General features: G+C 31.7%; 1 protein-coding gene across 4 annotated transcripts; it reads left to right on the forward strand.

Annotated features, from left to right (window-relative positions):
* Positions 1-285: 285 nt before the first annotated feature.
* LOC108457434 (uncharacterized) lies at positions 286-7,136 on the forward strand. 4 transcript variants are annotated; one of them, XR_008271014.1, is made up of 11 exons: positions 288-591; positions 1,549-1,591; positions 1,816-2,029; positions 2,306-2,394; positions 2,479-2,617; positions 4,660-4,734; positions 4,851-4,972; positions 5,054-5,129; positions 5,282-5,341; positions 5,423-5,635; positions 6,739-7,136. XR_008271014.1 is itself a non-coding variant. In XM_053019387.1 (10 exons), the coding sequence occupies exons 3-10, from the start codon at positions 1,889-1,891 to the stop codon at positions 5,549-5,551; spliced, it is 831 nt and encodes a 276-aa protein (XP_052875347.1). In that variant the 5' UTR covers positions 286-591; positions 1,549-1,591; positions 1,816-1,888; the 3' UTR covers positions 5,552-6,123. The 4 variants fall into 4 exon arrangements, 1 of the variants encoding a protein (XP_052875347.1); XR_001867098.2 differs by having other exon boundaries at positions 291-591; positions 6,736-7,136; XM_053019387.1 differs by lacking the exon at positions 6,739-7,136 and having other exon boundaries at positions 286-591; positions 5,423-6,123.
* Positions 7,137-11,775: the final 4,639 nt, after the last annotated feature.

Genomic DNA, 11,775 nt, shown 5'->3' on the forward strand with positions numbered 1-11,775 from the left:
ATTTATTCTCAAATCATTCAATAGTTAAGTTTGGCATTGGATCTAATTATAATAAACATGTAATATATATGGAATCATTGTAACATAAAAGAAATATTATCAACTTACCTGACTAAACTGCAGCACCATAAGGTACAAGGACTATTCTGTAACTTCTTTATGCCTTGATTTTCAACCCATACTTGATCTAGAATAATAATTTCATTTGAGGATTGATTCTTTTTTAAAACAAGCCTTATTCTTTTTGCTTAAACCTATCTTTCTGACTTATATTTTTACTTAAACTGTCCCACTTTTCGAGCTTTGACCCGAGTGACCCACCAAGAACTTTGCAACAAAAAACAGTTTATTATTTCCTTATTAAAATATTCCTTTCTGAGTTTTGGTTCCTTGTTATCTCGCTCCTCACGAAACTAAAAAAAAAAAAAAAACAGTTAATTGTAAATATTAGAATGCGATCTCCTTTTTAAATGTGAAAAGAGGAAAAATAAAACAAAAATGAAGCAGGAATCCAGCTGCTTCTATTTGCCCAAAACGAAACCCCTGATTTCTTCCACATTTTCTTCCTATAATTTATTTTCTCCTATTCCGGTAACCCCTTCCATTTCCATTTTTCCATTTTTGATAATTTTTATACTGTTTTTGTTTTATCGTCTAATCATTTTGGGATTGTTAGTTATAATATTGATTTTCTTTTTTCTCTCCATATTGTCTATAGTGGTTAATTTGATGTGGTATTTTGTTCTTGATTTTTTTGAATTGATGTTTCTATTGACTACATTTTCTTTTCTTTTGCAAATAAAATCAGTGGGTATTTTTATTTTTAATTTCATTGTTCCTTTTAATAACTTAACAAGATGTATTAGGTTAAGGAGAATAAATTAAAAAGGGTGATTAGTTTAAAAGTGCCTAGTGGAGTAATTAACATTTTCTTGGTCATCGGCATCGAATGATTATTGTTCATGTTCTTGTTGCTGTTGTTGTTGTTGTTGTTGTTAACATTTTTCCCAGAAACATGATAAAATGGGTGGGTTTTATTTATTTATTCTTAACAAAGGGGAAAGAAATCCTGAATTTTTATGTTGTCTTGTATATTATTAGACTTTTTTGCCTTAAGTATGCTGTTTATTGGCGATTCATTTATCAGGTTAATATCAAACCAAATTATCTTTGATGTGGATTAACCATTCTCTATTGTAATCAATTAATTGAATGGTGTTATTTGAATTTGATATGTTGGCAACTTGGCAGTTTTTGGGGTACAAAGGAAATGGCAACCTAGGTATAAGGAAAGAAATTGCAGAGCTAGGTTTTGACCCCCAAATATGTTGGATACCACGTCTTTTGCGTATCTTTATGAACCAACTGAGCTAATATTCCCTTAATTTTGAAGGACTTAATTGTTGCTAAGTTTGCTGCATGAGTTCATGATTGAAATGCATTACTGCCATGCAACCCTAAAGTTACATGCTAATTTGATTTTCAGAATATAAGAAGTTTGTGGATATGCTAAACTAATTCTTGTTTTAATACATTTTCGTGACACAGCAATTGTACACTCGCCCCTATCTTTCTTCCTTTTAGATGACTGGTACGAAAAAGAAGCCTTAGTAATATCATTTTCTTATTGTTTCTCGTGTTTAATGAACAAAGTAATTCATACTCTTTTCCTTGCTTATACGAGAATCCAAAGTGATGCATTATATTTCAAAATTGTAGCTACAATAATCAGAGCATAGAATTTTTCGTTTTTTAATTCTTTTTCTCATGTTAGTTCTTTCCTTAAAATTGTTTTGCATCTTATTCATCATGAAGAACGAGAAGAATACAAAATAGAAGAGGCAATGGAAAATTCATCTTTTTAGGTTGATTGGTTGAAGAATGTGTTATGATACTGCTTTCTAAAGAAACAACTATGGAGATACAATCTTACCAGAATCAGGCAGAGCTGTTGTTAAAGGAATATTTATTGGCAGATTCCTCCATCCCATACACATCAGTTATTTGTGGCATTTTTGCTTGCAAGATGGTATATTTCTTGCTCAATTTTATGATTTATTGTTCAGTTAAAACAAGTCAATTAATCTAGAATGACAATTTGCAGCTACATGAAGATAATGTTTTGTTTTGTCTTTTTCTTAGTGATCATGCTTTTACATTGATATTTTGTTTCTTTTCAGTTTTCACTATTATTTCTCTCTCTGTTCAAGCCTTTTTTTATTATTTTTTAGTATCTCTTCTACTATCTTTCCCTTCTTTTCTTCTTTTTTCCTCGCAATTTTTTACAATTACTACTCTTTTCCAGGTCTATGATCTTACACAGTTGTTTAGCAGTGTTTACTTTAAGAGCTATCTCATCCTATCAAAAGTCCAACGGAATGAGTGGAACAACCGGTGACTGATATTTCTTCTTAGCTTGAATATGGTTTTTTTATTTTTTTTATCAATACAAATTTAATGTCTGGATGGTTTATGCAGATCCATATCAACCGTACATGCCATTTTCATAACAGTCATGTCCTTATACTTCGTGTTTTGGTCAAATCTCTATTCTGATAACCGATATGCTGGCATGATTATGTTTCGTAGTTCTGCATTGTCTACATTCACATTGGGGGTGAGGGTACCATTTTCTTGTATCGTCAATGAAAACTTTTAGGAATTGAGATATTTAATAATTGATATCTAGTCTTTTATGCTCAATATAAAATATTGGGTGCTACTAAGAAGCTAATCTGCCTTGCTGTTTGTAACAACTTCGAGCTAATTTTTTCAATCATGCACTTTGGTACATAAATACCTTCAGAAAGGTTTATTTTCTACTTGTGAAAAGTGCATCATTTAGAAGGACCATTTATGCACCAGGTTTTCTTCATTGAATAAAATACTTTTAATATAATTTTATTTCATAAATACAAATAATTTGGGTGGCACTGCCATTGATAGGACACTTAATTGTTAATTGTTGTTGAATTCTTCTGGTGAAATAGGCCTCCCATTTACCTGGGACAATGATGAAAGGCTTATATGTTCATATATTTAATATGTCATTCTTGATTGTGTGCATAAGTACAATTTTTTTGTTTTAACGTGGTTAAGGGCTCTTAACCATTTGGTTTCCTAGCTCCCACATAATATAAAAGATCTCCTTTCCCAAAATTCTTGTTTTTGTGAAATAAGTAGCATAATCATGGTGCAAAAATATGCATTAATGTTAATGCCATTTAGCAAAAATTTTAACAAAATTGACATTAAATTGATACGTGCTTCTCAATATCAAGGTCAAACTTTGGCCTCGAAATTTTATATAATTTGAAGAGATCTATTCAATGGTGCTAATAAATGAGAATAAGTTTGTAGAAATCTACATCCCTTATCGGTTTCAATTATTAGTAATGGAAGATACTTTTCACCAAGTTTATCCTGACTTTGAGTTGAGGGCAAGCTCTTTTTCTGGGGGAGTAATTTTAGAGGCCAACATCTATGCTAGGAATGGCCTTTAATATGGGTTCTTCAATTTTGTCTTAGATTATGCATTTATTTCTTTCCCTAGATTTATTAATTATGTTTTTATTTCAGTTGATTTTTTTTTTTTTAAGAATAGGTTTTTTTTTTTATTGATTATGTTTCCTCTTTTATGTAATAAGATTGATCTTCATTTAAAGGGACGTGTGAAATAATAAAATCCAAAGCAGAATTTTATCAAGAAAACCCTAAAGAGAACTGTCTCTCTCTAATAAATCCTAAGGTTTCAATTTCCTTTTGAGGAGCTGTTTGAATTTCCTTTCAACAAGCTGAACTATCAATCCGAAACATGGTCATCACAGTTTATTTCACTATCAGTTAAATTTGCAACTCGAAACTCCTCCCCAATTTTAGCATGTTTCTGTCTCTTATCTGTCATGGTCATGAGGCATGATCTGCTCACTGAATAAGTAAATCACATTGTTGTAACACTATTTCCATTACTTCATCAACAATGGGCATCTGGTACTGGGATATGTCAGTGCGGACCTTTCACTTGAAGCTGATCAGTCTGATGTTTCTTGAACCTCCCCTTGCAATTACTGTTAAGGAGCAAGGTAGTCCAAGTCATTCTGCTTGGAACAGCCAGAACTAGGGAGCATATCAACCACATTAAGCCTTTTGGCCTAGTATCTTGATTCTCTTGACTATACTAACTCCTAGTTAACTTAGCTATAGCTCTTAGTCTATTGACATTTTCTAGGTAGTGCCGTCCATTTTTCTTTAATGGGATGCAGTATTTAATGAGTTTGTTTTAGGATTTGGTTGGAGTAAGCAATAAAATACTGAATTAGCTCATGTACTTTCTAAAATAAGCCGTTACTGGGTATTGTATTCAACTGAGCCCTTATATGAGAAATTGATATTAGGATAGGGGCTTACATTGCAATATGTCATGAAAGTATTCCTACCACATATGAATGTATGCAATTTGTCCATCAAGACAGATTTTAAAACAGATGGAAACTAATTCTAGAACTGTTATATGTACAAAAGGGAGTAGTCTTGTAGTAATTAATTCATCTTGCTGAAACTTTTCAATTTGTGTTGACATTTGTTTAGGTTTAGATTTAATGTTTCATCAGCTGTAGCTGGCTTCTAACTACATTAATCTTAGATACCACCTTTTAACAGGTATCTGTTGGTTACTTTCTTGCTGACATTGGGATGATCATTTGGTTTTACCCTTCTCTAGGTGGAATAGAGTATGTAAGTGTTTAATTTTTTTAATTTATTATAATCTTTCCCCATGTTTTCTTCCTTCCTAGATGATTACAAGTGGTGTTGTATCTGATATGAATCAACCTAATATATTGTTATTTCAGGTCATTCATCATTTTCTCTCCTTAACTGCTGTAGCATATTCTATGATGACTGGGGAAGGTCAGCTATACACCTTCATGGTACTCATCTCTGAGACTACCACGCCTGGGATCAATTTGAGATGGTAATATAAGTATCTTATCTGTTGGTTGTAAAATGCATATAACTTTTGCTCTACATTAAGTATACTTCCTGGCTAATATAGGTATCTTGATACGGCTGGAATGAAGAGATCAAGAGCTTACTTAATTAATGGAGTTGTAATATTTGTAACATGGCTGGTAAGTGAAATCAATTTATTGCTTCTAGACTTATTCCCATACTGTTAATGTTTGCATGGATGTAATAATCATTTTTAGAAAGCTTTTTACATTTTCTTGGTCAATAGAAAGTTTTTTACATTTAATGCACTACCTTTTGCTGTTTTTGGCAGGTTGCTAGAATACTCCTGTTTATGTACCTATTTTATCACGTTTACTTGCACTTTGATCAGGTAAAAGTGTTCCTGGATTGTCATTTAAATGTCAATTTATTATCCTACAATTGTTTCATCGTTACTTTCTCCACAAAACAGGTTAAGCTGGTGCACAGCTATGGGCTACTGTTAATATTTGTCGTGCCTTTTATCCTATCAGTTATGAACTTAATGTGGTTTGGAAAGATTATCAAGGGATTAAGGAAAACATTAGCAAAGAGGCAATGAATGGAACTTCACGGTGACTGACACATGAAGTTACATTGACAAACAAAAACACTCCTTGCCATTAAGCTCAATGCCCGGTGCTAGGTATTCTCTTTCACCTTCTTTGTTCCTCTGTAAATGGTAGTAAAGGGTATAGGACTGTAGAGCTGTCATGATTTCTGATTCAATGTGAGAAATCACCTTGTAACGCTGAAGCATGGTTGACTTAATGATTGGATTAGAAATCTGGATAGAAATGGTGAAAATGCCAATGGCTGTTTTTTTATCAGTTGTCAAGTCGTTAAATCTTGGTACTGTGTTTTTAGAGAATGATTCATTTCGTTTGGTATTAAAGAAAGATGAAAGGTGCCAATTTTAAAGACAAACATCTTACCGAAGTCCTTAAGAGTGTTTGGTGTTAGTCTAGTATCATGAGTTCAGTTAGATCTGGCGACTTGTGAATGCGTAGATGAAAGTGTCATAGAGGCTCCTGTACTAGGTGCGGAATTATATTTTGTCCTTTCTATTTAAAAAATGGGCAAACTTGTCTTTGTACATTAGATTAAAGAGCAAACTTGTTTTTTTGTTAAAAATTCCATCCATTTTTACTATTTAAACTCAATATGGTTGACAGAATAAGTAAACAGAGACACGTGGCATGCTACAGTACCTCATCCTGACCTATGGGGACTAATTTTTAACAATAGAAATAGATGAAATTTTTAATAGAATGATTAATTTACTATCTGACCAGGGACTAATTTGCCCATTTGAGTAGAGGTAAATTGCAATCTTATCCCTAATACAAGGTCCTCCGTGGTATTTTTACCATATGTGAATTGGTATTTTTTTGGTAGTTTGATATAAACGCAATGTACACCATTTAAGGTCAAAAGGCACTTATCACCGCAACCTCATCGCTAATTGGGTGGGGAAAAAACCCTGAACTTTTGTGGTTTAAAATTGTTATTTTGTAAAATGACACTATAACATTCATCTCTAGATTTGTCGTAGGCTAACCTTGATGCCGATTGTGTTGATAATTGGGCTATCATTTCGTTTCTAATTTGTAGATCTAACGTAACACAAATGGGTGCCTTTGCTTGATATGAAAAAAATTAATCAAATGATTAAAATTCATGTTACTTTATAGCTTATTCATTTGATTAAGAAAATTTTCATTGTCACTCATTTTCGTGCTTCAGAAGAGATGGGAGTTGTTGGCATCACTAGTAATTATCTCAAAAATCATGCTCTTCTCAATAAATGGATTCGGAGGTTTGGAGATGAGAGACTTTGTTTTTGGAGAGAGACATTATTGCCACAAAATACGGCCATGGGTTGATGAATTTGCTTCCACAACCTAATTGTCCTATTGGAGTGTCCTTTGTGTGGAAAGATATCACTAGAGGGATCATATCATGATATTCTTAAAAATGAGTTTATGCTTGTGGTATAGGAAAGGTAATTGTATTGATTTTGTTAGAAATTTTATTATGGATAGCGGTAGTTTAAAAATTTTCATAAAATCAAACCTTTGTTGTATTATTTATGGTTATAAAATTTACCAAATTTAGTACATCAATTAATTCATTTTTTAACTAAATTTTAATTTCGTTAAAGTCATGATATTGGAATATATGATTAAATAAATTTAATTGTGATTTTTAATCATAAAGTTTTGGTTGAAAACCAACTTTGTGAGAACTTCAAATTTAGACTTGGCAAGCATATGCGAAGTGGCATAAGGATGGGATACCCATTGAAGATATCTCTTAATTTATGAACACTTTTGTGTTGTCGTGCATCAAGAGTGCATGTAAGGATGTTGGAAAGTGGGTTGTGCCTCTAGTACCTTAATGTAAATGGCTCCGCTATAAGTTAGCCAAGACCTACAGGAGTCGGAGGTATTTTGCGTGATGAGACTAGTAAGGCAATGTCAACTTTTCTGAGCCCCATAGGATTTACTTGCGCAAGTTGTTGTTATACGTGAAGCCCTACGCTTGTGTGTGACTTCAAATTGGAAAAGTTGATACAAGCTTAAAGATGTGATTGGAAAGATTCATTTACTAGCCTGAGTCCTCATCTTACAAAATTAGGAGTGCCTGAACCTGATAACTTAGTCCTAATTCACTCGTAAGACTGACTTAGTAAGCTAGTCGTTGTAAGGCTTAGTAAGAATAACTTAGTAAATATAAATATAATAATTTTAAAGAATAGAGTCTCCTTTGAGTACATTAACAAGTTAGCAAGAGGGGATCAATGATAAGGGAGTCGATAGGGCTATGAAGAAGGTGATATGACGGGAAGGTGATCCTACAGATGTCGGAGATATGGTTGTTAACGGATTAATGGAGGAGCTTATATCTTTAAAGGATAAACTCCTTAGTTGGATATCAAATGAGAGGGAAAAGGAAGAGTGTGATGGTGATGACGACGACGACGAGGAGGAGAATGACAACGATTTTGAGGTACTAGATAGAGATGTTATCATTAGGGTAGTTGATGGAATACTAGGCATAAGATTTTCTAAAAAGATTCATGCTATGATTTATTAGAGTATGTCGAAAGCGATCATTATTAGGTTTCTTATCCGTAAGATTGGTTTTAGTGCGTTGTGCAGTAAACTTTATGATATATGGAAACAGGTTCAAGGACTCGGAGAATGATTATTATTTGGTCAAGTTCAAGTGCCAGGCTATTAGAGGGACCTCGATATCTATGGTCAATACTTAATAGTTTAAACTTGGTCACCTTTTCAACTTCACAAGATTAACCGTATAAAGTGGTTGTATGGATACGTCTTCTGGGCTTTTTCGGGGGTGATGCATGAAAAGAGTTTGCTACATCAGTGAGAGGTATCATTGGTTAGGTTATCATAGTAGATGATAACACAAAGGATGGGTCTAGGGGTCGATAATTAGTATCGATTTTGGAGGCCCTCAAATTTCTAAAATTTAAAGAATTGAGGGTTTGCCAAATGTTTTCTCTGAGTGTAGATTATATGGTCATATGAAAAAAGTTTGCCCCAAAACTTAGGGGAGTTAATGACAACAATGTGGAGGAAGAGTGAAAAAAAACCAGCTGCAGTGGAGCTTGATAGATGGGAGGAGGCAAAAGCATTTAGATCCTGAATGGTGGTTGTCTGTAATCCCAGGAGATAGTCAAGACCGAACACACGGTCGGGATGTTTACTAATTCCAAAATTTTGGATTCAAGATTTAACATTATCGTTCATTTAAATGAAAAGGGTATACTACAAAATGTTTAATTTTAAGCACCAAAAATTAAAAAATATATATTCAAATTAGGCATCGTCATTAAAAATCGTTTTTATTTTAGTCACTCAACTTAAATAGGTTTTTATTTTAGTGTCACTTTTCGTTAATTCAAAGTTATTATATACTCATTTAGTCATCCAATTTTAGGGCTAGTTCTCCACTATTGTTGTAGTAGAAAAGTGCTTTGAAAAAAATGTGATTTGTTAATTTAAAGTGTTCCTCATAACTATCAAGAAGTGTTGTGGGAAGTTAAAATATCTATTTTAGACATGATGTTGAGAAGTAAAAAAATAAGTTAAATGATATTTAAATAATTTAATATACTAATACATGAAATATAAAATTTAAATACTTTTTAAGCAATTAATATAAATTATTTGTAAAGTTTAATTTAAACATATAAACCATATTAGAGAAAATTAATATTTCCTTATTAATTTACATGCTTATTGCTAAATGTTAAGGTAAAACTTAAAAGAAGACGGTTGGTATGGATTGTAAAATAAATATTAGACAATCAATTAAACTTTAATTGGTTGGGAAGAAATAAATGAGGGTGTTTTGGCAATCTTATATCTAAAGGTCAAAAGCTAAAAGCTATTTTTTTTTCTTTAGTTTTTGAGGTTGGGTCTAAAAGCATTTTAAAAAGCACTTTTGGTTCATAGCGTAGAGGAGTTGGGAGAAACATTAGCAAATGCAATGTTGTGCAAGCTGAACTTTAGGCTATTTATGATGGAGTTCATTTGGTGTGGGATAATAGTTGGGTTAATATTATGGTTGAAATAGATAGTGCATAAGCTGTGGAAGTCATCTTAGACAGGTCTTGTGGGCAATTGTACATAGACATAATCTCGAAAATTCAAGAGCTTTGTAGAAGACAGTGGAGGGTGATCATTAAGAAGATTTCAAGAGAAGTCAATGCAACTGCACATTCGTTAGTTGGGAAGATGAAAGCGTTCCCTTATGCTCTAATAGTTTTTCAAGAATCTTCAGAAGTGATTGTTGATCGGTTACGGCTTGATAGCAAGTTTATGCATTATGTTACTAAATTAATGTTATATATATATTTTTAAGATTTTATTCATAAAAAAAAGAGCACTTTTGATTTCAAACTCACCTAAATCTTCATTTCTTATGAAATCAAAAGTATTTTTGACTTCAAAAGGTAATTTAAAATACAATAAAAAAACAAGGCCTAAGGGTTAGTTTGACATTACTGTTATGGTTTAAAAGTGCTTTAAAAAAGTTGTGGTTGAGAAAAATGTTTTTGAAAAGTGTTCAGTAAATGTGTTGTGAAAAAACATAATTTGTTAATTTCAAGTATTTGGCATTATTGTTAATAATTGTGATTGAAAATTAAATATTCATTATAATCATGATACTAGAAAGTAAAAATCCATATAATAACAATAAATATTAATTCCATCCATGAATACAATTTAAAAGTTCACAACAATACAATTACTATTAAATTGGATAATTTAATTGATATTTAAGTAATTTTATTTAAGAATATAAATAATATATTAGTTATTAGCAATATAACAATTATTATTACTTGATAATTACAAATTACTATTAAATCCATGCGTTTATTCAATTTAAATATTAACAAAATAATACATCATAATACATCTAAGTTAAAGTGGACTCATTAAATTACAATCATTGACTTCTCTTGTAGCTTCCATTTCACAACCATATGATTTGTTGAATTAACTGTCATTATCACTTTTTTCATCACCCATATCTTTTGGTTATGTAATATCCTCATATGCCCTCTCATTAGTTTCACATTCCATAAAATCCACATCATGTAGATCTCTATTTTTCCGTATGAAATTGTGTACTATTATTATAGCAACAACAATCGACCTTTGATTTTCTAAACTATAAACTTTGGCATATCCCTCCAAATGGCTCATTTTTTTAAGTACACCAAAGGTTCACTTAATCACACTACGTAATAATAAATGCGTATGATTGAATATTTCTTCTTTACCAAATATGGATTTACCTCTATGAAAATTAGGTAAATGATATTGTTCTCCTTTATATGGTCCGGTGAAACCTTTAAATTGGGGATATTCAAAATCAACAAAATAATATTTTCCTATGTCATAAGATAATAACCAATTAATTAAAGAACTTATATTTTATATTAATAAATATATGAAACAAATAAATAAATTACCATTCAATGAGTGTAGAAATTTTAGTCTTGAATCTTGAATTGCATCAAGGAACATTCTAGTGTCATACACTAATCCTTTCCATCCAGCCTCTACAAATGTGAAGCGCATATTGAAATCATATACAACCATAATATTTTGACTTGGGACATCTTTTTTTTCTAGTGTAAGGAATTTGTTCATTTGGTGGAAGAATCGTTGCAATATGCTTACCATTAATTGCACCAATGCAATTCTAAATAAATAATAATATTTAGTAGAAATGCATATTTAATGTAACAAGTATATTAAAATATCATACACCGAAAATGTTACCTTAAAATGTGGCATGTATCTAGAACCATTACGTATTTGTTCAGGTATTGAACTAAGAGTGCGATCATCTGGTGCAATTATATCCATAACCAACTTTGAAACTTTCTCAAGCACAATTGTAAAGTTTTGACTTATTGTCAATTCAGACCTTTGAAACTTCTCTCGATATTGAGAAACTTTTGCACCAACACCCAACATATGCAAAGAGATACCCAACATTTCATGAGAAGAAATATTTCTTAAACTTTGCAAATTGTATCGTGTTTCCAAAACTCTCAACAAGCCTCTAAATATGGTTGAAGACATCTTAAAATTAATCATGCAGTGAGACTCATAACCATTAAGAACCTCTTGAACCCATGCATCACTTGATTGTTTCGAATTCTTTCATGATTGTTTAAATAAATATTTCTCATGGTATGACTAAAAAGCAGACATTGCAACACTAAACAACCTA

This window comes from Gossypium arboreum, chromosome 9 (genome assembly GCF_025698485.1).
Source record: "Gossypium arboreum isolate Shixiya-1 chromosome 9, ASM2569848v2, whole genome shotgun sequence".
Classification (NCBI taxonomy): Eukaryota; Viridiplantae; Streptophyta; class Magnoliopsida; order Malvales; family Malvaceae; genus Gossypium; species Gossypium arboreum.

Coding starts and splice junctions, on each gene's coding strand:
- LOC108457434 (XM_053019387.1), top strand. CDS start 1,889: ATGATACTGCTTTCTAAAGAAACAACTATGGAGATACAATCTTACCAG. Junction 2,395..2,478: donor CGGAATGAGTGGAACAACCG/GTGACTGATATT, acceptor TGGTTTATGCAG/ATCCATATCAACCGTACATG. Junction 4,973..5,053: donor CCTGGGATCAATTTGAGATG/GTAATATAAGTA, acceptor TGGCTAATATAG/GTATCTTGATACGGCTGGAA.